We start from the raw sequence: 26,945 nt of genomic DNA, 5'->3' as shown, positions 1-26,945 counted from the left end.
GGCAGTTAGGGTTGGGCTACAAATGTCCACACCTCATGAATGAATACAAGAAAGATATACAACACAAATAATTTGCTAGAAAGTCAACATGTACGGAATAAAATGGCTGCAGGGACGCCATAAGATTCCTTCGCAGATCTCCATTTACAAATCCATGATTTTGTGACACTGGTAAAATATATTAAAATGCAAATGCAATGCTGACTAGACAAAATATGTTTTATAACACAAGCACACCGAATTTTAAATATTCATAATATTTAAACTGAAGTCATATTGCATTTTTACGTTGGGTGAAAATGTGCTGTTTTGTTACTTTATCTAAATTGTTTCAAACATTGAAGCAGTGATCTTATCTCTAGATGATATGGGTGATTTTAAAATCTGTGGCGTTCTTCTTGCAAGGAGAGAGGTGTAAAAGCATGAGGAATGTAGTGATTTAGCCCCATCCCTAACTTCCAGTCTGTGCTGCTGTGTTTTCCAACCTGGAAAGGAGTGCAGGCTTGTTGAAATGGCACTTGTTGTTAAGTAATAGAAATGAGAGGGCACTCTAGGTGAGACGTGTATGCTTTTGAATGTCAGGGTCGATGAGTCACCACATAGTGCGTCTCTTTTCTATCATAAACTAGCAGGGGAACGTGATGGTTGGAGGGTGAGCTATTCTCAGTGGATCCTAGCTGTCACCTCATGAGGACAGTTGGCAGAGGCAAAGAAACTGATTCCATAGCAAGGAAGACTTTATTTTGCAGGAGAATTAAGATGCAAGGACAAAACAAAACTGCAAAGAAAAATGAAAAGCAAGGTTCAGAGTGCTATAAGTCCGTTCTAGCCTGAATTTTACACTGACAGGCTTTTGGGGAGGTGAGGTTAGGGAAGAGGTTGTGAAATTGCAAGGAAGGGATTCCCTTCGGGTTCTGACCTCACACAGCAGTTTTATGCAGGGGTGGAAAGAAAGCAGGAATTTTCAGGGGAAGGGGAGACCTGAAAATTGTGCCCACAGGTCTGTTTCTGTCTCCTCAGATGTTCCCAGACTTGTTGGGTATTTCTAGCATTTTCTTTAGCATGGTTTTTGTTTTAGAAATAGCATTCCCTGCAGGTGTTTACTGTTCGCAACTTGCTACTTAAAATGGTTTTGCCGATTAAATCCTGTTCTCCCCCATCTCTCCTGAAGGCACTGACCCAACCTTGGGTATGGCTTCATGGATGCTGGCAGCCCTCCGATAGCCTGTCGTCATGAGCAAGTCCAGATAGTGTGTCTTGGCAGGCTATTTGACCACCAGTGATCATCTTTTCTGTATCTGACATGCACATAAGACCCTTCCAGTTCAAAGTCATTGGATAGTGACCAGGCGCTGGAGCCCCGCTCATTCTCCCTCATCCCGACTCCCACAGCTAACTCTTGTATTATAACAGTTATCTAGGCACGTTCAGGTAATTTTTCACAGACTAAAGATCGAGTCTGGGACTTTCTTGGTCTGTCTGGCTCTGTGTACATGATGTGGAGATGCTGGCATTGGATGGGGGTAAACACAGTAAGAAACCTGGTGTTGTCAGATTTCTTACTGGCTCTGTATAGCCAGTGGATTTACTAACTGAATAGATTATCCCTTTCCATACTGTTCTTTTCATGCTTTTTTTGTCGTAAAAACAAAATGTAGTACCAGCTTGAACATAGAATCAGAAAATAGGATTAGGAGAGAATCATTCGGCCATTGAACCTTTTCTGCCATTCAGTATGACCATGACTGATCTTCTCTCTCCCCATATTTGTTGACGCCTTTAAAATCTAGAAATCTATCTATTTCCTTAAATGTATTGGGTGGGATTTTACAGCTTCACTTGGGTGGGATCGGAAATTCCCACCCGAGATCATCGGAGATTTCCGTTTTCGGATCCTCACCCGTGCCGATTCCGTGGCAGGTGTGATGGTTGAGTTCCGGCCATTAAATGATTTGGCCTCCACAGACTTCTGTGGTAGAGAATTCCATAGGTTTAGCACCCTCTGAATGAAGACAGTTCTCCTCATCTCAGTTCTAAATGGCTTATTCTGAGACTGCGATCCCTTGTTCTAGAGCCCCACCCCCACCAGCCAGTGGAAACGTCTTCCCTGCGTCCCGTCTGTCTAGCCCTGTTAGAATTTTGTGCGTTCCAATGAGATTCCCCCTCATTCTTCTAAACTCCAGAGAATCCAGACCCAGTCAAAGCACAGACAATTAAAGGTTTACACATTCAGCCTGCTGCATATATCACGGGTTTATCCTAGAAATTTGTAGGGTGATAATTTAGTTGATTTACTCATGAGAAAAATGTCAAAACAGCGTGTTATTGATTATTGTGTTATTAAGATAAATTTAATCCTGTTATAGTGCTGTAATGATAGATTCTGAGCCCTGCCTTTGAACTTGTGGCAGTTTCAAAAGAACATGTTTTAAAACTAATGCATTTGCATTGGTAGCTCATATAATTAGTGTTTTTGTAGACCCTCCGTTAATCAGACAGGCAAATTCTCTTTTAGCATACAAAGCAACAATATTTTATTTCTTTTACCCGAATGCAGTATAAAACATAAAAAAAGAAGTTAAATGGCCATTGATTAATATTCCCCCCCCTTGATTTTTTTTTCTACAGTACTCAGTTGTTTAGTGCACTTGGAACGTACTGTGGAAAAACCTCCTTCGAGCAAACCTGCCCCAATAAATTCCTTAAATTCAAATTCATGTCCCAACATGTTGCAGAGGAGCTAAAGATACACAGCACTTCTGCAAAACTTGTTTATATCTGCATCAATCTAACCAGAACAGTCAAATAACATAAGACTGTTTTCTGTCAGCTATAAGGATTTTCATTTGTTACGTTTGAGCAAACAGTAACTGAGCTACAGGAGTAGACAAAACTGGGATAGACTTGCACCCTGGCTGATGATCAACTGGAATATAGACTAAACTGCTATGACATTTAATACATCCCTGTATACTAGAGCAGTCCATAGAGGCATTTATTATACATAGATAGTATGTGACTTTTTTTTTGAAATCTCGAATAAGCTGACAAGATTTAAGACAAGCATTTGGTATTGAAGTATTGGCACTAAAGACTTTTTATAACTTTCTTTTCACTTGGTCAAAAAGAGAACAAAATTGTTGCTCTACAAAGCTCCCCATTTCTGCATAGTAGTAGCGACGATTGCAAAGACACTTGTCAAAGTGAAAAGTGGGCAAGCTTAGAGTGTAGTCTGAGCCAAAGTCAAGTTAACTGTCTGGATGAGGCCTGCCCTGGTTTATTTGAGAATGGGGAAAATAATGATGATATAACATAGGATAGAAATTGTTGTACTGATTTTGAGCATCTAGATGTCACTATTGTGCCTCCAAATTGTGGGAGTGTTCCTGAAGCTATTGACATCCAATAGCAGCAGAAGGATCTTTATATTAATACATCCATTGTTTCACTGAAGTTCAGGTGACTGGATAACTTACAGAGAAAGTATAACCATTCTTCTTGACTTCACCTTATTTCTCCCTCTTTGTTCCTGCCCATATTTTTACCCCTTCTGTCCTGAAGGTTAATAATGGGGTAAATTTCTTTTGCATGTAATGTTTACTCTATACGTGTGAACTCATGAGTGGTTAAGGGTTATTTTGTTGCTGTACGGTTCAGCGGGATCAATTCTGTCTTTCTCCAAGTACATTTTGCAGCGCGATCCATTGAATAATAATTAGCAGTGGAAACCTCAACCAGTAGATTTTTTACGTTTTTCTCTCCCAGATCCATCCTACCTTTGGAGTCAGCGAATTCAGTTTACTTAATTTGACTGGTTGTAAGTCAGACATCCCTTTCTCAAAGGGGATTGAACCTGACTATGAAGTTTTCTGCTTCTCTCTTATCTAAAATTTGATCAAACAGATCTGCATAGTCGCTGGAATTCACCCATAATAGAAGCATGGAAGTAAAATATTTACACATTCTATTCTGTAGTTTCCAAATGTTGAATTATGTTTTTTTTGGTTAAGTACACTGATTTCCATTCAGCTTCATACTGAACTCCTTCCACTGGCCCTGCTGCTCTGGAACTTGTCTGCTTACACTGAAAGAAGAATGCAGAATGACAGCAGAAACCAGAAACAGTAGTAGCAGCAGCACCTCTGAGCTTCTGGTCACATACCTTGCCCGATGTTGGGGTAGGTTGTAGGGGTAAAACCACATGGCTGCCCTGTATGTGGGCTGAGAGCTTAGTTTGTCCACCATTAGTACAGTGGAAGCCAGCTGCATCTCAGAGAACCCTAAGTGCAGAAGCAGGCCACTTGGCCCATCTAGTCTGCACCGACCACAATCCCACCCAGGCCCTAAGCCCATAACCCCATGCATTTACCCTAGTTAGTCCTCCTGACACTAAGGGGCAATTTAGCATGGCCAGTTCACCTAACCCGCACATCTTTGGAGTTTAACGTTGATGTGTGGGTATTCAGTTTTTCCCCGGCAGTTCATCATCTGAGTATCTTGTAAAATGAATGTGTTGCGTTTATAAAGTGTGTTTTAATGGCCACAGGGCATTCCAAAGCACTTAATCAATTAAGTACTTTAAAGTGTAGTCACTATTGCAGCGTGGGGAACAAAGCAACCAAGTTGTGCACTCCAAGCTCCCACAAACAGCAATATGATCATGACCATGTCATTTGGACCTGTGATGTTGATTGAGGGATAAATATTGGCCAGGGCACTGGGGATAACTTCCCTGCTCTTCCAAAAGAGGTGGATTTGTATGGGTTCTCCTGAAACAGCAATTTTGGGCACAATCCAAATGCTTTTAAATCCCCAGATAGTATAAATAGAGAGATGTGGTTTAGCAACTAAAATCCAAGTAACATTAAGCCATTCATCCCAGGGCAAGTAACGTACAGTGCATTCTCATTTTGTTCACTTTGTCACTGTATTACTATGCAGATTTTCTATATATTGTGCATTTTGCCTCTTTCATGTTCTGGGTTTTAAGTTCCTTTGCTTATAAAGGTAAATGCTTTCTTGAGCAAAACTGTAGGGAGAAGGTAGTTCAGTGGAGAAACCTGGGGAGGTTGTTCAATGTTAAACCATAATAAGAAGTTTCATACCACCAGGTTCAAGTCCAACAGGTTTGTTTGGAATCACGAGCTTTTGGAGCCCTGCTCCTTCATCAGTTGAGTGGATAATGGAGCAGCGTTCTGAAAACTCGTCATTTCAAACAAACCTGTTGGACTTCAACCTGATGTTGTGAGACTTCTTTCTGTGCCCACCCCAGTCTAACGCCAGCTTCTCCACATCAATTTTAAACCAGTTAGTTGAAAGAAGACAGACAGAATGAATTACCTGCAGCATGAAATGGTTCCCGTGACTCAAAGGTTGGATGGATTAACGCATTGCCTAGTGTGGCAGTGAGCCATACAGATCAGGAAGCTCTGAACATTGATGGTGGTCTGTACTCTCTTAGCAGTCCTCAAGCTAAGCAGACAGTTGGGTTCTCCAGTAGGTGTTTCAGGGCTAGTAAAGGAAATAATCAGGCAGGGTACCTGCTTCTAGTTGGTATCATGGCCTACACAATGAGGAGTGCTCATTTGTGAAAACAAAATTGGTCTGTCTACATGTATGAAATCATTTCTGTAGTAATTTAAACCTTCAAGAGTAGGGAGGATAACAAGAATACAGAATCATAGAAACCCTACAGTACAGAAAGAGGCCATTCAGCCCATTGAGTCTGCACCAACCACAAACCCGCCCAGGCCCAACCCCCATATCCCTGCATATTTTACCCACTCATCCCTCTAACCTACACATCTCAGGACACTGAGGGCAACTTTAGCATGGCCAATCATCCTAACCCACACATCTTTGGACTGTGGGAGGAAACCAGAGCACCCGGAGGAAACCCATGCAGACACGAGGAGAATGTGCAAACTCCACACAGACAGTGACCCAAGCCGGGAATTGAACCCAGGTGCCTGGAGCTGTGAAGCAGCAGTGCTGATCACTATGTTACCGTGCCGCCCAAGAAACTATTTGAACAGAGAGAAGGGAAAATGTGGGTTGAACAGGAATCTGTGTACATCTGCGTGAAGTAAGTCACTGGAATGGAAGCAGAGCTTCTTCAACCACGTGTGTATGGTACAAGTTATGAATGGCACACTTCCATTGTATGGTTTCTGGGTGTGATTGTAGTGGTGTGTTAGCAAGTGCAATGTACACAACCCTGCTGGCTGTATCTAAAGGTAATGATTAATGTTTTTGTGTATAATAACAGATATGTCGAGGGGACTTTACACCTGAGTGTTGCCTACTATTGATCAGCCTGCAGGTTCTTGCAACAAGTAGCATTTTTTTACCCTGTAATCTTTTATTGGATCTCTTTTGTGTTGTTGCTTTGGCCATTAAGCATAGGGATCACAATATGCCGCTTTTCACCTGATATTCAGTTGAATAAAAACCAATGTACTTGAATAGAATACAGGAGAAATACTTTTTTGATTGAATTGAGACTAAAGATGAATTTCAGAAATGTACATGTGCCATGTGTGGGCTTGTGTGGACATAGATTTACCCCATGCTAGGTCACCTTAGATATATTTCTATCTGCTGTTTCGTCAGTTTTCCTTTCAAATAAAATATCACCAAATTTAATAATGCTAGTGTAATGGCTTAGGGGGAAAATGCACTCTTTTGCATGGTACTGATCATATAATTGATTACAGAGTGGGTGTTCAGCAAAAAATGCACTTTTCTGTGTGATACTGAACCATATAAGTATAAAGATTCCAGGCTTCATGTCTGATCCATGTTGAGTTAACTGATCTAATGCAGGGATTCGGATACAATGAGCTTGATGCATTCAGGGAGAGGGAGGGAAAAAAATGAATTAGGTTCCTTTCTGTTGATCTCTTTCCGATGACTCTGATGATGGTGGAAAGTATGGATGTCATGGTGATGACAAGATTGGGATGACATTGAAGCCCTGACGGTTGAATAGCCAGCTGATATTTGCCATTAGGCGCACATGCAACTGGCTAGCTAACTAGAAAGAGATGATTGTTGGTTTCATGAACCTGTATTTTCAACAAGCCAGCCTGCAGGCAGAAGGGTGAAAAAAGAGAAAATTAACAGAAAATGCATTGATAACAAGAGTAAAAGTTGTTTGCAATTTTTTTTCTGTCCAAATATCTCCCTCCTTTACGTGCCTGATGATAAAAGTAAGCGTGGAATGCTTTCTCTGCTTTTAAAAATGTCTTGCAAGTTCAAAGGAAATTGTCTTTAAATTAAAAAAAAGGTAGATTTTGAACCGGCACTCAAAATTACTTTGTTGAAACTTTTCAGAAGAAGCCGTTCCTGCAGTGTGTAAAACGAGGACCGTCATATATGAAATACCTCGCAGTCAGATAGATCCCACGTCTGCCAACTTCCTGATATGGCCCGCTTGTGTGGAGGTCAGACGCTGCACTGGTTGCTGCAACACTGGCAGTGTCAAATGCCAGCCTTCCCGGATACATCACCGAAGTGTCAAGGTGAGGGAAAAAAGAAATGTTTAATAGACTGGGCTGCAATTGAATTCCACTCATCCATAATCTCATCCTCTTCATGTTGGGGAGGGGGGGGAGGGGGTGCGGGGGAATTTGGAGGCACTCCATGTTGGCACAGGGTGTGTGAAAAATAACTTGACTTCATCTTGTGCATCGTTTAATAAGCCTTAAAGTGATTTTAATTGGTCCTTTTAGGGTCTGGAGAATACATTTTTGAAAAAAAATAAACAAAGATATGGTCTGTCTGTTTTTGGCACAAAGTGAAATAAATGGAAAAAAGCTCATTTATATCCGACAGTAGTTGGCTGTTTTGAGGGCGGGTGGAAAAACCTTCAGTTTGATCAGTAACTTTGTATATTTTATATGGAGTTAACTGCATTTTAAGCCATTCTTGACAAAATTATGCCAACACGAGAGAAAACAGTTTAAGATTTTGTGAGGTTTTAGCCAAAATCAATGGATTGCAAAGCTGTAACATTAATGTGGACTGCTTTATTCTTCTTAATGTGAAGTATCAAAAATGCTAAAAGATCAGCTGGAGAACACAAAACCCATTGTGGGTGTTTCAAATAGACTCCACTGTTCTAATGGAAATGACAGGATGGGGAGTGTATTTATTTGTTTTTTTGAACGACACATTACCATATGGCCTTTGATGTAATTAATTGTGTTCTGATTTGAATAGGAGCATTTTGCTTTTTGAAAACGTATCTTTCAGTGAATGCTGGTGTTTGTCAAAACTGGCTGATTACTCTGTTAGCGCAAAGAGGAGGTAGTTTCCATGGCACATGACTCATGAACAGATGCATATGTGGGCAATTCTTGGAATGTAAGCTTAGTTCTCCTTCAGTGACCATATTGTAACAGTTGATTACTTGCAATAGGATAAAAGTGTCCTTTTCTGTATTAGAATTAATAAAAGACTCAATTTATCGACTTAGAGCTAGTGACTTAGGCCGGATTAGAATAATTCAGATAAGATGCCAGAGAATTTCAAACAGCAGTGACAAGTACATTTTGATGCTAACAGACTTTTTTTGTCAAGCTGTGACTTTGATATGGGCAGTAGCTTTCAGTTATTGAATAAAATAACAAGTATTTGTCATTTGGTCATTTGTATAAAACTAAACAATCTTGGGCAACACATGTTGCTTAACTATGTTCTGAAAAGGAAACATAACATTCCTTGTCAATCATATGTTAAGAATAATTTCAAGACTATGTCAGGCTAGTTTTATCTGGTTATCAAACTAGCTTTACCTCTATGCTATTTATATATTTCTATAGTGAGCTAAGTCAGAAAGCACAAATGTATTTAGTTAAGTACAAGTTAAGATTCTTTGAAGAAGTATGCAAATATTTTAGTGGGTTATTGCTTCACTCCCTGTAAACTAAGAAGGCCCCCTGGTCTATGGTGGGTTAATTGTTCATAGGTGGCATTCCAGTAGGGATGTTATACTGGCATTAGCAGCTTTGGGCTAATGAGGGGAATAACTGAGCAAGGATCTCTGCACCAGACCTCTTGTTAAAGTACTGATTTGTAGTTTCAGGTTAGGATAATTTGAGACTCTGCTGTAATGCTGTTGGTTCAGCTCAAAAAGAATGACCACTCAGGTGAGGCACAGAAAAGAGGTTGATACTAATGGGGCTCATTATTAGTTGATACCTTCTGAAGAGTAGGCAAGACATTGGAGAGGCAAGGTTGCCTAATGTTGACAAAACTTATGATAGCATTTCTATTTTTTTGAAGGGCAAAGCAATATCTGACAAAATTTGACCTTTTTTTAGTTACCCCACATTTAGTAAGGGGAAGTTTGAGGGAGGGGGAGGTGATGCAGGTCCTACAGAGAACTGAGTTTGTGGATTTTTGATAATGTAACATTGCTGTCTAGTATGCACATTGTCTGAGAAACTGCACCCAGAACGTAGAGGTTTGTGGGATTCTCCCCATGACACATTTTCAGTTAAGAATTTTTTATGTTACATTGAGCGTTTTATTTTGCTTTTTTGCCAGTTACATATGTGTGTAAATGATTAGATTCTTCAGTCTCTTGCTACAAGGGTCTAATCATATACAGTGTGTACATGATTAGAACCTTTCTAGATAAAGACCTCAAAGCTATGCCTATTCATTGACTGTAAAAAATTGGACGAATGATTTGACTCCAATTGTTAATTACAGCCTCCATTGCAGCAGGTGTTTCAAGGGACACATTTCAAGAATTTTATTGTTTTGCTATGCTTTGACTTGTAAAATGAACTGTCTGAAGTTGTATATAAATCTTCTTCCCCAAAGCTCCTTTGCCTAAAGGGAGTACAAGCATCTCTGTCTTCAGTTTCAGCCTGACTCGTAGACATCTCTTGACTTAAGAGGATTCTTGTACTCGGGGTTTCACCTGAGAAATCTGTGTCGACATGATCCCATATCATTTAAAAAATAATACTTTGTGAAAAAGAGGAAGTGAGAGTTTTTGCCATTGTGATCAATTATCAATCTACACAGATATAACAAGAAGTAAAACGGTATCCAATGCTGTGGTGCTGTACCAGATGGTAGTGTCAATTGGATCTCAGTCTCTTACGTGTGGGAATGTAAATGCAGAGTTAAGCATCCCTTGTTAAAGCAGGATTGCATGAGACTATGGGGGGATCTGTGCCAAATTCGCTCCCAGACAAGATTTCCTGCAAGTCCATTTGTACTCCTGAAAGCCACAGGTCAGTTTAGTTAGATAATTGACGTCGATTTTGACAGGCTGAAATCTGAGAGCCATAGCACAGAATGGCACAGAACACCAGAATGTTTTGTTTTTAAGTTTTGAAGTTTTATTTATTGGTGTCACAAGTAGGCTTACATTAACACTGCAATTAAGTTACTGTGAAAAATTCCGTGGCCGCCACACTCCAGTGCCTGTTCGAGTACACTGAGGGAGAATTCAGCATGGTCAGTGCACCTAACCAGCACATCTTTCGGATGTGGGAGGAAGCTGGGGCATCCGGAGGAAACCGATGCAGGCACAGGGAAAACATGCAGACTCTGCACAGACAGTGACCCAAGCCGGGAATCAAAGCTGGGTCCCTGATGCAGTGAGGCAGCAGTGTTAACTATCGTGCTGCCCACAAAATACTGAAAGGGACAACCAGATAAATTGAGATGTTGGTTTTTGAATGCCTGAAGATTGGTGGAGGGAGGAAAGACTGATGAAAATTAGTATTTTGGCAGTACAAAGGTTTAGGGGAAATGTAAGCTAACGTATAAAATAATCTAATAGTGAGAGTATATTAGGGTAGTGTATTTATAACTTAGAAGCAACAAGTGACGAACATTTTGAGAAACAATAACCATAGTTTATGAATAATGCAATTGTGCCTTGTTCTGCTGGCTGAATTCCTCTCCCAGAAAATTTGAGTATTTTTGTATCTTTTATTACGAAACAGTTTGACTAATTCTCAGTTTAGCCTTAGTTTGATACTAAAATTTTGTAGATTGAAAAGAAACCTGAAGCCAAATTCCAGAATAATTAAAATTGAGATTTGCCAAGCCCACACATTTATCAGCGCACATGCACATACCAAACCTTAAACGTGCACAGATAGCAATAGTGGTATTGAAATACTGGTGGACAAGTTTGTGCTTCCATTTGGCCAACTCCAGCAATAGCAGGCTTAGGAGCTGAGAGGCAAAAGAAAGGGAGGAATTCAGAAAAAAACAAATCTAGTGCAACAGCTAAAACCTAAAAGACCTCACAGTTAAACCACAAACAATTGCCTAAACCATTAACAGCTTAAAGACTGCTTTACTGCTCAAGGCTATTTCAGAAAAAGTGGATGTGCTATGGAGGATACAAAGTGCTGAATACCTTCTGGTTATTTTTTTTTGAATTGAAGATTACAGCATTAGATGCAAATCTTTTGATTTACACAACCACACTCCTAGTCCAATTTCTAAGCTTCTGGGATTCATCTGTTTAATAGTTTGTGTACCATTTAAGAGTGGGGGCCTGATGGTGGTTGTGTGTGTGCGCGTTCCCATATCATCCTCACTGTGAGCCACAGGAAATGTTTGTTTTCAGCATTGTTATGAACAAAGTGTGATGGAAGTGTGTTATCTTAAGTAAATATCCAATGTAAAAATGCACGCACCAAAATGAAGACCCTTCCGCGTTATGTATTAAGGATCTTGTAAGCACAGAGTTTTACTAGATGTGAACTTGGGCTGCAAGTATGCCTGAAATGTCACAGCTCTTGATTCTGCAACCCATGGGTAAAGCTAGTGAGGCTCAATGACAGCAGCAGAGCACTTCTTAATATTACACGTAATAAACACATTGCAATCACACTGAATGATATTAGTAATACATATATGTGCATGTGCAAATGATATTCTTCCACCACCATTTTCACCGGAAATGGGTTACTACTATGTTAGTATATCAGACAGGAATTTAATAAGATGAAATCAATGGATGACTCGATCTTAATCATGTCTCTTGGAATGTTTTCTGGCTAACAAAATATTTGCATCAATTGATGCAGTATTTCTAGCCACAATGCTCAATGTCTTTTTCAGATTGCAGGGAGGTATCTCTGATCAAGTTATAGCAATTCTCATCATAAATGGCTCTAAAAGCAATCATAGCAGAGGGTAATGAGTTAATGAGAAGACTGTATTGTGCTTGACATGATGTGGAGATGCCAGTGTTGGACTGGGATAAACGCAGTAAGAAGTCTGACAACACCAGGTTTAAGTCCAACCGACTTATTTGATAGTAAACTCACAAGCTTTCGGGGTTTGCCCCTTCGTTGCTTGCGAAGTTTACTATCAAATAAATCGGTTGGACTTAAACCTGGTGTTGTCAGACTTCTTATTGTGCTTGACATCACAGAGGAAGTAGTGCATCAGTACAGAAGAACACTTTTGTTTGTCCTTTATTTCAAGATAGCGCGTTCAACATTTGTGAAAAATCTCCTGCCATGCATTGTTTTAGTAAACCTGATCTCCAGTTACTGACACTGAGTTAATGACCAGTCCTGAGCCACTTGGCAACTGTGCCAAATCCCCAGCAAATGCAACTAATATAATTGGAATGTGGCTTTTGGAAAATGGCAGGGTTAATTCATTCCCCATATTTTCTAATATGGTTATGGGTCGAGATTTGTCATGGGAAACTTGTTCAAACATCACAGGGCAGTTGTAAATAACACTGGAAAAATACCAGGATTTGCTTGGAAGGACAGATATGTTACTTTTATTTTGTAAACATTACATCCAAAGGGAGGGTGAGTCTTATTTCTTCTCCCTTTGTTTCTGCTCCTTCAGATTAGTTGGGCTACATACCAATTGACTTGTTGGTTCAAAGCTTCAGTAGACACCAGCTCACAACTTCAGCGACTGAAACCAGCACAGATTCCACTTGAGGCTTACTTGTATCAGATGTTTAGTTTTGAACTTGGAAGCAACTGCACGTTCATAAATGCAGCATGGAATTAAATATAGTAAAAAGTCTGACAACACCAGGTTTTAGTCCAACCTATTTATTTGATAATATACTCGCAAGCTTTCGGGTTAGCCCCTTCGTCAGGTGAATGAAAGGTAAATATAAGCAGGAGTGGGAGGGAGCAGCGCATGTTGGAAGGAGAATTAATATAAATGTGGCATAGCACCCATCTAGGGAGAGGTCTAAATTCACCTTGCTAGTTTTTTTATTTCTTTGTTCTATTCATGCTCTTGTCCTTTCTGGTGCTCTTGATGCCAAAGAGGAATACTGTACTGCTGGCAGCTGACTACTGTAGCTGTTCTTTGTTCCTTTCTCACAATGGAAGTGATTTGTCTTTGAAGTTTTTCTTTTCACCCTGACTCAATTGATTTTAACCACAATTTTATTATGCTAAGAACATTACCGTTGTCACCTTTTTTTTGTGCCCCAGACAGACGACTCTCCAGCAGGACATTCCTGAGGGAGTAGTTTAAATATTTCAATGCATGTGGGTGTGCTCCTGTTGATGATAAACGGAGCTTGTCCCTGTTCCGTGCTGAAAGATCCAGCAGTAATCCTGTAGGGCACAAAGATAGAACAATGACCACAGAGGGCTAATCCCCCCCAAAAAAATCAGAATGCCTTTTAACTGCTTTAAACTGAGCTTTGCAACTCTGTATACTTTTAGGCTTTATTTATATATTTTTTGTGAGTAATTTTACAAAGCCGTGCTGCCAAATTGGCGACAACACAAGTTGGAAATCTCAGCATGTGCTGCTCACTGACTTTCTTACCACTTAAATTATCCCTTTAATATATTCATTTTTATATATATATAGATGTCTGCATTAAAGCTAAAGGCCAGTCAATAATTTTCCAATATATGTCTGGAATAGATTTGTTTAAAGAGTTGAAGATATTACCATTGAACAGGAAACCTGTAATGATGAAATTCAGTTGTATGGGGAAGCACGGGGAAGAGTTTCAGTTTCCTGGAAGTGTTTTGTGGGACGCTGTATACTGAGTGGAGAAAAATAATTTAAAAGTTTTTTTTCGTGCAATCCTGGATATTGCCCATCCCTGAGTGATTATTTGTATAACTCAGTGAATGACCATTACTAGTCCACTCACTACGTAGTGTAAGAGTAACATTTAGTGAATGGGTGTGTGTTTGTTTCCCTTCTGCAAAGGGCAGTGAAGGGCCATTTGGGTTTTTATGACAATCCAAGCAGCTTTCAAGGATAACTTTCCTGCTTCTTATGAATTGCTCGATCTAATTGAATTCAAATCTCTCAGCAGTACACGGTTAAATTATGCCTGTTAATTCATTCTCAAAATCACCACAATGGCAACAACTTGTATTTATTTAGCTGCTTTAACGTAGCTAAATGCCCAAAGGTGCTGGGAAAAAAGGAACTGGGTGATGCGTGCAGTGCAGACATCCTGAAACCAGAATATCAAAGTAGCAATGATTTGTACACTAGAATTTGCTCTGTGCCTTGACTATGTATTTGATCTGCAGTTAATTTGTAAGAGGGAACAGTTGTTATTTATAGAGCTCGAAATATCACTACAGGTCTACTGAAATGTATACCTTTTCATTAGTTCTAATATATCTGAGTCATATTTACTGATTGTTAGCAGCATAAGGATTCAAATGGGTCATATTTTACAATTTGCAGTATCACTGAAATATGTTTTAAATTCTGTTGGAATTGAGCGTTGGCTCAAAGAGGAGGTCCGATTGAATAATATTCAATAATTTACATCAGATGTCTCATGTTACTCTGCTTCATGGTTGCTGCTGTTTTTTTTTCACATTTCCAACTTGTATGACCCAAAGTGAGCTTGTATATCTGACTATGGGGTTTAAATTTCTCCTGTTATACACTGGGTAGTGTGATTTGTGTAAAGTAGCTTTAGGTAGCATTTTAACACAGCTGTTAAATAGAAGAGGTTTCCCACTACATTCAAACAGTGCAAAAAATATAGTGTGCCTCCAAAAGGAGTTGCTCTCCATATTGGATTGAATTGGCCCCTTGGTGGAGCAGGTGACAAGGTTTTATTGCTTCATTTCATCTCAATAACCCTTAATCTGATATATTTGTTTCCCCACTGGATATCCATGGAAACCATGCACAGTTTTGTTTCTAAGTGTATGGTGCATTAAGTACAGTGTCAATTTAGATTAAACTGTTACTTGGAAATATTGAACTCATGAACAGTGAATGATTTAAATCTGTCTTAATTCCCAATGACCTGAAATCATTTTTTTCATTCTGTGGAGTAATAGCTCCAGGATAAGACTGCTAACCTATTTTCTGTTGACTTGCAGGTGGCAAAAGTGGAGTATATAAGGCGCAAGCCCAGATTAAAGGAGGTTATAGTGAGGTTAGAGGAGCACCTGGAGTGCATGTGCACATTACTACAGTCTAATTCCGAGTACAGAGAACATGAAGGTACTTGACTATGTCTAAAATATTTCCGTTCATCGTAGTTTAGGGTTATTGTGAAAGTGCTTTGAAATGCTTTATTACACAAAAGGTGCTATAAATAGACGTTATTAAAATATATCATTATATGTATTATTTTATAATAGGGCACAAAAATAGAACAATGACCACAGAGGGCTAATTCCAACAGAAACATCAGAATATCTTTTAACTGCTTTAAAATGAATTCTGCAGCTATACATATTTTTAGGCTTTGTTTATATATTTTGGGAATTTTACAAAGCTGCATCGCCAAGTTGTCGGCAACACAAGTCTGAAATCTGAGGATGTGCTGCTCACTGATTTTTTTTTTACCACTAAAACTAAATTACCCCTTTAAATTACCCGTGTTCATATATAGATGTCTGCATAAAATATTAAAGTATCATTAAACATTTTCAACCAAATTTTCCCTTCCCGCCTGTCGCGGGAATTGTAGCTGGCAGGCTGGAGCATGCAAAGGTCCGTTAACCTCAGGCTGGAATGTCCAGCCTCGGGGTGAGCGTTGCCAGAAAGTCCTGTCCTTTGTGTTTAAAATACACCTGATAATATTGAAATATAATTTGCAGCTCTTCAGCAGACACAGGGTACATATATATCTATGCCTATACACTACATAGTTTTGAAGGGCTGCCTTGCAATTTTTAAATTGTAAACCAGATGTCTTGATTGTTAAAATGTTGATATGTAAATTTTCCCTTCTGATAACCTTAGTGAAAAATTTGAGAGTAAAGTCTTGGCATTGAAATTGTGCCTTGTGGGTATCACTGTGTTTGTTTGCAAGTCCTCTGTCCCCTGTTTTAATGAAGGCTAAAGTAAATGGAGTTAATGCCTTTGTTGAAATTTTTTTTATATGAACATTGTCATTGTGTGAAACATTAAGTTCTTATCATTCATAAAAGCTGATGCAGGAACTGGAGTGAGGAGCCCTTCCACCAGTTGAGACCTTCGGTTAGCCACGTCTCCAACTCTTTAATCCCAGTTTCCTGGCTCCTCTCCATTTATTTTAATGCCCATATTCCCTTGAGATGCCACGCGGATGACTTTCTGGATTAGTGTATTCCACAAACTCCCAACTCTGAAGTTTTTTTGGTTTACGCCTGCTTTTTAACTAGTTTAGTTTAAGGGTTAAATACTACTGATGATTCAAAGAGCCCCTGACTTAAGGAGCTGAATTATCCAATCAATTTATTTGAACAGTCTATCAGATAGGAAAGTGATAAAACTGTTTAAAAATTGAACTTTTAACATTTAAATTAAGGAACTTAATCAAGAGCAGAATTTTCCACTCCCCTCAAGGTGGGTTCTGAGGTGGAGCGGGTGGGGAGGAGTTTAAAACTGAATGGATGGAATCCAAACCTAGATGCACTTCCATGCTTGGGCAGGTAGGACCTGGGGCTGGAGTAATTATTCACCTATTAAGGCCCTTTAGTGGCCCTGCCTCAATTTTTAGGCTGGCAGAAGTGGGTGTGGGTAAGGTGAGAAAGTGGCAGTAAAACTTTTTTCCATTGTGGGGTAATGGGGTTTGCCTTTCTTTTGAAGGCTGCCTCAGAGTTGGGACGCCCTCCTCCTCCAGGATGTAGAGATCCATCCCTTACCCTTCCGTTCCGTACATACCTTTGCAATGGTCCCAGGACATAGTTTCAGGCAGAGTGCTGCAGTACTGCTCCACCACAAGTCCTGTGCCTGGCTGGGTTGACGAGCTGTCGGCAAAACTCATTGGCCGACAGCTCTCACAGATGAGAGTTTCTTCCTAGGGCAGAAGGAAGTCTGGTCCACTGCCAATCAATGCTCAAGTGAGTGTTAAATGGCATTGAGAGTTCGAGAGTTGGCGGTTACAAGTTATGCGCTGAATCTTGGGAGGGTGAGCGCTGATTGCTTGCCATCCTTAAAATCCTGCCCCAAGTTTCTGTATATTCCCCATGTTCTGAAATTCCTTTGGAGGGAAGGATCATTTCAAAAAGACTTGAAATTTTTTCCCACCCCTTCATCAGTTTGAGACTGGTATATGAAGAGACTAAGTCGATTAGGATTATATTCAGTGGACTTTAGAAGAGTGAGAGGGGATCCCATAGAAACTTATAAAATTCTAACAGGATTAGACAGGGTAGAACAGAAAGAATGTTCCCGTTGGTGGAGGAATCCAGAACTCGGAGTCATAACTTGAGGGTAAGGAGTGAGGAGAAATGTCTTCATCCAGAATTTGGAATCTATGGCGAATTCACTTCCACAGAATGTGGTTGAGGCCAAAACATTGTGTGATTTGAAGAAGGGATTAGAGATGGCCCTTGGGGCTGAAGGGGTCAAGGGATGTGGGGGGAAGGCAGGATCAGAGTATTGAATTTGATGATCAGCCATGATCATAATGAATGGCAGAGCAGGCTTGAAGGGACTACTCCTGCTTCTATCTCCTAAGTATGTTTCTATTATTGTTTCTATCAGACTTAACAAAAAGATGGTAACCTTTTACATCAGTGATCAGTGAGGTATGATAAAGCTGCTGAGTCAGCAAGATTGCGATCCATTTTTGGCTAGAAACAGCTCCAGTACTTGTTGATATTTGTATAAATTCCAACACAAGTGCATTTTCTTAGGCCCTTCCATCAGCCCAAAGCGTATTAAAGGAAGAAATAGTGAAAAAATTAAAAAACGGAAGCATAAAAAGTTAATACTGGCACCTGACAAGGATCTGTTTCCAACATAAAAGCTCTGGGATGCATTCAGGTAGGACTCACTGTGCTGGCTAACTGATATCAGCCAGCATACATCATAAAAGAAAATGAATAATCAAGACGCTCTAATTTAACACAATCACATTCAAGATCTTAGCACCTTACCCTGAGATTGGGTAGAAATTATTTTTTGATGGGCTTGACTGCCTTTTGTCTTCCTGAAGTTGATCACTGCTGGATGTTTCACAGCTTCACTGCTTATTTTATCCTTCACTGATTTGAAGGGCATGCAACTGCACAGTCCTCGCCTGGCTCCCCTTTTCCTGCACTACTGCTGATTGTTGACTGCTTGATTTCTTGTTTAAATCTCAATGACTTGGCCTGCGTGAATTGATTTTATCTGAGATAACTGTTGCAATGGATGTTGACAGTGTTACATTATTGACTGTTCGTACACACATTTTGTCTTGATGATTAGATCAGACCAAAGGTTTTGCCTCGGTGAATAGGCTTTCTTTGTCCCAACCCCCCCCTCCCCACCCCCAACCCCAACTCTAATAGGTACGTATCTTAATCCAACATCTAAACGCAAAAGTAAGTGGTGCCAGGCCAACCTGTGTGGCAAGCACCCACAGGCAATATTCAGTCGGTTCCCATTGCCTTCCACTTTGTGATGTAGATTCTAGATTGGCATAGAGTGAATATTTTTCATTGTATACCGATACATGCGACAATAATAAATCAGATCAGATAGCAGCCTGATTTGGAGTGGGAACTTGTGGTCTTTTTCCTCTCTCTCTCTAACCCAGGAGCATTGGAGTAAATTGTAATGCATTGCCACCCTGATTAAACTTAAAAGTCCAAGGAAGTTCTGTGTGACATACGGTAATCTGTTGGGCAGTGACTTTATCCGCTGCACAATTGAGAGTGCTGCTGAGCGATTCATATGCGGAAATGATGACTGGATTGAGTGGAATGTTCAGTTGCTGAGGTGCTGATTACCAAACACTGTTTACTGCTGAGCCTGATAATTGGCTGCTCTGCAAATCTTCCTGTTTTAAAATAAATCTTGTCTCTGTGCAGTGTAGTGCTACAGTTTCCCTTCTTCCAATTGGATCATTCAATGTCATCCCTCTAACCAGAAAATTAACTTGTATCTCAGAACCATTAATATCGTACTATTATGATGACCAATCATGTTTTACACCCCCCCCAACCAAAAAAAAATTTCTGGTATTAACTCGCACCTCACAGTATTCCTGCAAACCCTTTCCAACTCTGTCTGAAGTATTCCAGGCCTGTGCTGAATTGGCCTGGGGTGAAAACTTCCCTCCGTGCCCTTCTGCAGTGGAGAGAGGAAACTCAGTGGGTTCTGTGTCCTGACCACCACACAGGGGGCTTCTGCTGCAAAAGTACCTGTTTAGATATTGAGTGGAGACAGAATTGGACTCAGCTGAAGGTTGACCTCTTTGATGAGTTGTCGGTGGCAGTGGCATTCAGCTCAATCAGCCCTCCCTTTGCAAGAGGAATGGGGAGAGAATCAAATTAAAAGGATAAGAAATCCCTCTTACTCACAACCATTATTTTAAGGCCGAGATTCTCCAATTTCATTTGTTTTGCTGCCAGCGAGAATGGAGAATTTGGTGCTCAGCCAAAACTCCATTCACAGCAGCGGCACTGGAGAATCCCAGCTGTGGACAAAATCAGAGGTTTGCGGCGTTAATCTAAATATCTGAAAAACATATACCTCTGTGCATCCCTTCAACATTTATATCAATTTGATTGCAGATGAAAGATTACTAACTACATTTTTTTCTTAAGCAAGTGGTTGAAACTCACAACAATACCTGTGTTCACTCATTGTTATGTCTGCAATCACAGAATTTCTTGACTACAAAGTCTGCATATGTGGGCTTGGATGAGTGACTTGCCAAAAATATCAGCACATCAAGATGCCACCTTGCTTGCCGTGAGTGCAATGCACCCTAGGCTCGTCCCATAACGTAGTATAAAAAGTTTGATGGCTTGTTACTTAATGGAAATGAAGTGCTGGATTTGTCATTAATTTTTAATATTTCCTCCCTTGCAGATGTGAGGTGAAAATAAGCTACACGAGGACTTACAATGGGGGGGGCATGGACGTACATCTCTTTTGTTACAATCCAAAAGCCTATATGCCAAAGGTGCTTTTTTTTTGACTGACTGTTATTTCCCTTTGCCCTCAATCGAACTGTTTTCCCAGCAAATTGAAAATAAAACTGTCTTAACTCCAAGGCAATAAAGAGGAACATTGTGGAATGGGACTGCTCGGTGAATAGATGGGAGGCATCTTGGTTTTTTTATACATGTATACACACACACACATGGAGGAAAAAAAGGCATTCGAAAGAATGGGAAGGATGCCTGAAATGCTGCTGAAAGGACATAGTTTCAAGTGAATGGAGAACATATAATGAAGAACTTTTAAAATGGTGCTGTTTGTTAATAGGCCGTGTCTCCCAAAAGCCTCAAAGGGACTTACACAAGTGAGAGGCACGGACCATCCAAGAAGCCCCCACTGGTACTTCCTTTTCCAGAGCTTAGCCACAAGACTGTGGAGCAATCTTGCACAGTGTTCTTGTTTTGATGAACTACGCAGTTTCTTCAGGGGTGGGGTTGGGAACCTTGAAGACGGCTGTTAAGAGTTTATTATCGCACCGTTGGGTGTATATTAAGCTTGCTTCTACTGTACTCTTTTTAATGTTTTATTATTCCGTGGACTACTTGTATATTTTATTGCATTTAGGAGTCTGCAGGTACGACTTTGCAGCATATTGTTGATTTATTTTACTGGAAGAATATGATCTTTTAACCAAACTGTTCAGAAAATTGCATTGGTGCAAAAACAGATTCCCCAAGAAGTCTTTTTGGTTCATATATGTTCCTTTCTTTCCCTTCTCCTCTTCCTCCTTTCTAATTTAAAGCATTTCAAGTAAAATTATTTTGCATTAATAAATGATACAAAAAGCCGGAAAATAAGTTATTTCTGGTCCTGTACAGTCTGAAAATGTTATTTTTGTTTTTTGCCTGTCATTACCACATTTTATGATTTCCATCTTTTTAAAGAAAAAGTATTTTCTAACTTTTATTTCACATGCGTGACTGTGTGAGATGGTCAAGAATACCTATTGCGATGAACGCTATAAAAATGCGGGCAGCAAGCTCTACAAGAAAACTGATTTTTAAAAATATGTGGTCACAACAATAATTAAACTCCTGAATATATTCAAGAAAATGTTGTCTACTAAGTAGTGATGTGATTTACAAAAAGAAATATGTTGGGCATTGATTAAAGGGAGCTCTCATGATGCTGTCTGTCACTCTGGGTTGTTCTCTACAATTTAACCCTGCATGCAGGCCATCTGATAATTTAATAGTTAACCGCACTAGCTGGTACTGAGCCGTACAAAGCTGGCATGCCTCAACTTGGAATCATAGAAGCCCTACAGCCTACAAGGAGGTCATTTGGCTCATTGAGCCTACAAGGAGGTCATTTGGCTCATTGTGCCTACACCAACAACAATCCCACCCAGGCCTTATCCCTGTAACCCCACTTTTTAATCCTGCTCATCACCCTGAGTCTAAGGGGGAATTTTGCACAGCCAATCCACCTAACCTGTACATTTTTGGACTGTGGGAGGAAACCTGCGCAAGCACGCGGAGAATGTGCAAACTCCACACAGACAGTGACCTGAGGCCGGAATCGAACCTAGGTCCCAGGCGCTTTGAGGCAGCAATGCTAACCACTGTGCCACCATGCCGCCCTTCAAACCTGCCCATCCCCAGTCTGTTAATTTAGTCATGGTGAGGATGTGGCAGTGGGCCTCTTGTGGGTTTTTGCGGGGAGATTCAACCTGAATGCCTGCTCCGTGCTGCTGTTCAGCTCCCATTATGGAAGTTGCATAACTGCAACACGGAACAACGCAAGGGATTAACTTAGCTTTGCTGTTTCCCCGTCTTTCGGTTGAAAAATCTGTCTTTCCTGACATGATTGACACACCAGGAATGTGGATATGGTAGCCTTGAGTATGTTACTGGACTCTTGATTGAGTGGATGAGAATTCAAATTCCACCATAGCAGTTTGAGAATTTCAATTCTGTTTTAATTTGACCTTGCAAATACAAGAATTAGTACAAGTAATCACAAGACTGTTTCAAAAACCCAACTCATTCCCAGAAGTGAAAGCTGCAGTTCCATCTGTGTTGTGATTGAAGTCCCAAGCCACTTTTCTCACTTTTTTGAAATAGAACATAAGAACATAAGAAATAGGAGCAGGAGTAGGCCATCTAGCCCTTCGAGCCTGCCCCGCCATTCAATAAGATCATGGCTGATCTGTCGTGGCTCAGTTCCACTTTCCCGCCCTCTCCCCATAACCCTCAATCCCTTCTCTTATCAAAAACCCATCAACCCGCTTCTTAAAAATATTTAGCGAGGCAGCCTCCACCACTTCAACGGGCAGAGAATTCCAGAGATTCACCTGGCTCGAGAAGGTGGTCCACCACCACCACCTCAGGGTAACCAAGGATGGGCGATAAATAAAAGCAAAACACTCGGTAGCTGGAATCTGAAACAAAAACAAAAAATGCTGGAAAATCTCAAGCAAGTCTTTCAGCATCTGTGGAGAGAGAATAGAGCCAACGTTTTGATCCTAGATGACCCTTTGCCAGAGCACTGATGAAGGGTCATCTAGACTTGAAACATTGGCTCTATCCTCTCCCCACAAATGCTGTCAGACTTGCTGAGAGTTTTCCAGCATTTTCTGATTTTGTTATGGGCAATGAATGCTGGCCTTGCCGGCAACGCCAACATCCTGTCAATTATTTTAATTATACTTTGAGGTGTTGGACCCATTTGATGCCAAGGACATTGTAACGTAGCAAAACCAAGTGCCTTCAGCGCAGTAGTTTACTATTTGTTGCATATTTTACCATTTAGCTCTGTACAATGCCCATCGCTGTAGCGAATTTCAGCTGAAATGGGCTACTGTAGCATGGGCAGGATATTGAACTAGGTAGTTGTGTCCTGCACCGTCCCACTAATTCAATAAAATCCTTGAGGTAGTGGGAGAATTTTTTTGAAATTGGGGTTATAATTTTCAATCCCTATGAAATAGAATCATTTCAAAATGATCATTTCCACAGCACCTTTCACACTCTGTGGATGTTGCAAAATGCCATTAAGAATGTGAAACATAGGAGTGGGAGTAGGTCATTGTGCCCCTTGATCAATAAGATCATGGTTGACCATTGATCTAAATCATTTTCCTACCCAATCCCTATATTCCTTGGTTCTCCTAGAATCTAATGCTGAGATATCTGGGACCACCCCAGTAGATTTTACCATGGCAGATGGAGCAATCCATTTAAATCCCTGTTGATTTTGTCAGTGGCGCAAACCCCTCCCAGTGGGAGGGGCTGGGAAATCTCACTTGAAAAATTTATCTATCTCAGTCTTGAATATACCTATGCTTGAGCGTCCACAGCCTGCTGCGATACAGAGTTGCAAAGATTCACAACCCATCTTAAATGGTCAAACCTTTATCCTGAGACTATGTTCCCTTAGTTCTAGACTGCCCATCTGGGGAAATCGACTCTCAGCATTGTGCCTTCAATAAGGAGACCAAAACTGTGCACAATGCTCCAGGTGTCACCTTACCAATCCCTGTACAATGATACAAAGACTTCCAACCCCCTTGCAGTAAAGGCCAAATGCCATTTGCAGCCCTGCCAAATGACATTGTAGGCGGATGGGACCTGACGTCACGATGTAGACTATCAAATAAACTGGTTGGACTCTAACCTGGTGTTGTGAGACTTCTTACTGTGCTGGCTGACGTGCCAGTTTCCTGCCTCTGTTCATGGTGTCGGTCATTTTGGGGAGGCAGGTTTGGCCAACTGGCTATCCAACTGAGGTGGACAACCAATTCAGTTCATTTATAAGCCAATTAAAGCACTGGCAAGAGGCCAACTGGTAATTTTCATTTTTCCCCTATTCTAGCGTTGGGTTTGGGGCCCAGAAAAACCTGATTTGTTGTTTCTCGCTTCTGAAGTGAAAATTAAGCTTTCTGTGTTTCTTGAGCAAGGAATAAAACCAAGGTCCTGAAATTTCTCAACATTTAAAAAAAATTGGTTTCCTATTCTTCATGCTACAATGAATGGTCTAACCTTTCCCTGCTTACACTCTAATTGCCGCCTTGCTGCCTAATTATTTAATCTGTTGTTATCCCTTCACAGCCTCCTTGTGTCCTCTCAAAAACATACTGATCCATTTAGTTTTTTATTGACAGCAAAATTGAATATGTCACTCTCTATCCCTTCATCCATGTCACAAGAATGTTTGAAGTATGCTCACTGCTGTAATGTAAGAAACATGGTAATGTGTGCACAGCAAGACCCGACAAATGGAAATGTGCTAATGATAAAATTTTAGTGATGGGTGGGAGATAAATATTGGCTGGGACACCAGGGTGAACTCCTCTGCTCTTGTTCAAAACAGTGCCATGAGATCCACTGAGATTTGATTTGATTTATTATTGCCACATTTATTAGTATGCAGTGGAAAGTACTGTATCTTGTGCATTTTGCAGACAAAGCATACCATTCATAGAAAAGGAAAGGAGAGGGTGCAGAATGTAATGTTACAGTCATAGCTAGGGTGTAGAGAAAGATCAACTTAATGTGAGGACGGTCCATTCAAAGGTCAGATGGCAGCAAGGAAAAAGTTTTCTGAATCAGTTGGTACACGACCTCAGACTTATATATCTTTTTCCCGATGGAAGACGGTGGAAGAAAGTATGTCCGAGGTGCGTGGGATCCTTGATTGTGCTGGCTGCTTTTCCGAGACAGAGGAAAATGTAGACAGTGTCAATGGATTGGAAGCTGTTTTGCATGATGAACTGGGCTTCATTCACAACCCTTTGAAGTTTATTGCGGTCTTGGACAGAGCAGGAGCCATACCAAGCTGTGATACAATTAGAAAGAATGCTTTCTATGGTGCATCTGTAGAAGTTGGTGAAGTTGCAGCAGACATGCCAAATTTCCTTCGTCTCTTGAGAAGGTAGAGGTGTTAATGGGCTTTCTTAATTATAATGTCTGCATGGAGAGACCAGGGCAGACTGTTGGTGACCTGGACACCTAAAGACTTAGAGCTCTCAACCATTTCTACTTCATCCCCATCAATGTAGCCCTCCACTATGCTTCCTGAAGTCAATGACTATCTTTACATTACAGAATGCACTTCATGGAGGGCAGTACCCCAAAAGTAAGGCTTTCTAATATTACGGGATGGATTTTGTACTCAGACCTTGGGAGAGGGGTTATATTTGCATCCTTCTGACCGAGAATATTGAAGGGCTACTCTTCCAAAACTTGAGATTGAAATACATGTTGTCATTCATTCAGCTTTTATATGTGTAGATATTTTTACTTAGAATGGAAGATTGAAAGTACTGAAAGGTTGAATTTTCCCAAGTTTCTCCCGATCATCCATTGTAACTCCAATGGAAATTCGGCAGGGACTTGCAGAACTGTTATCAGTCTGTGCTTTCACTGAAGTTACAGTTAGAACATAGAACATTACAGCGCAGTACAGGCCCTTTGACCCTCGATGTTGCGCCAACCAGTGGAACCAATCTAATGACCCTCTAACCTAAACTATTCCAATGTTATCCATATGCCTATCCACTGACCATTTGAATGCCCTTAAAGTTGGCGAGTCCACAACTGCTGCAGCAGGGCATTCCACGCCCTTACTACCCTCTGAGTAAAGAGTTCTCCCACAATGTTTGAAGTACTGCTCGAAAAGTTACAATAATCGGGGGATGGATGGATGGATGGGGGTGTGTGTGTGTGTGTGTGTGTGTGTGATGGTTGGGGAGACGGGGGCGTCTGTTGGGGAGGGGGTGGGTGTAGTCCAAAACTGGGTCAGCAAATATGAGATAATCACTAATTAATCCAGTGGAATAATTCAGGAGAAACATCTTTACCCAGGTTGCTGAGAATGTGGAACTCACTACCATAAGGAGTGGTTGAAACAAATAGCCTGGTTGCATGTTGGATAAGTAAGGGAGAAGAAAATAGAAGGATATGATGGTGGGGTGATACCTGGGTGGAGCAGAATCACCAGCATAGTCCATTTGGGCCAAATGGCCTGTTTCAGTATTGTCATTGATGGTAGGATGTTACCTGTGCCTTGGAGCAACTCAATTTATTTCAGTCGGTGTGGAACATTGAACAGGTTTGGAGCCTTCAAAACTGAGACATTCTGGATTCTCAGGGGGCTTGGCAGGGTAGATGCTGTGAGATTGTTTCCCCTTGTGGGAGAGTCCAGGACCCGAGGGCATAAATCAGAATAAGCGGTCACCCATTTAAGGCAGAGATGAGGAGGGATTTTTTTTCCTTAGTGGACTGTGAATCTGTGGAATTCTGGAGGGCGGCAGGGGCTGCTCGTTAGGTATGTTCAAAGCTGAGAAAGATAGATTTTTAGTCCGTAAGGGAATCAAAGGTTATGGGGATAAGATGGGAAAGGGGGGTTGAGAATAATCGTATCAGATCAGTCATGATCTCATTGAATGGCGGGGCAGACTGGATGGGCTACTTCCGCTCCAATGTTTTATGGAACCTTCTTGAGGCTTAAGATGGTGAGGAAGGAAAAGTGGATCAATTCTTGCAAATACAGCAGAACAACAAGGCATAGATTCAGGCTTGTGTAAGGCATGTTCAGTACAGAAA

The 26,945-nt window shown here is 40.7% G+C and overlaps 1 protein-coding gene across 2 annotated transcripts in view; it reads left to right on the top strand.

Moving 5' to 3' along the window:
• Positions 1-21,431, top strand: part of LOC145355043 (platelet-derived growth factor subunit A-like) — a 32,040-nt gene extending 10,609 nt beyond the window's left edge. Inside the window, exons 4-7 of one of the 2 annotated variants that reach the window (XM_080206836.1) lie at positions 7,336-7,523; positions 15,348-15,471; positions 18,099-18,228; positions 20,266-21,431. In XM_080206836.1, coding sequence (XP_080062962.1) covers positions 7,336-7,523; positions 15,348-15,471; positions 18,099-18,208 — 422 coding nt within the window. In that variant the 3' untranslated portion in view covers positions 18,209-18,228; positions 20,266-21,431. The remainder of the gene's footprint in view (positions 1-7,335; positions 7,524-15,347; positions 15,472-18,098; positions 18,229-20,265) is intronic. The other variant, XM_080206838.1, reaches the window with a different exon arrangement.
• Positions 21,432-26,945: the final 5,514 nt, after the last annotated feature.

Source organism: Carcharhinus amblyrhynchos, chromosome 18, assembly GCF_965287045.1.
Source record: "Carcharhinus amblyrhynchos chromosome 18, sCarAmb.v2.hapA, whole genome shotgun sequence".
NCBI lineage: Eukaryota > Metazoa > Chordata > Chondrichthyes > Carcharhiniformes > Carcharhinidae > Carcharhinus > Carcharhinus amblyrhynchos.
This window is presented reverse-complemented; position numbering and strand designations above follow the sequence as displayed.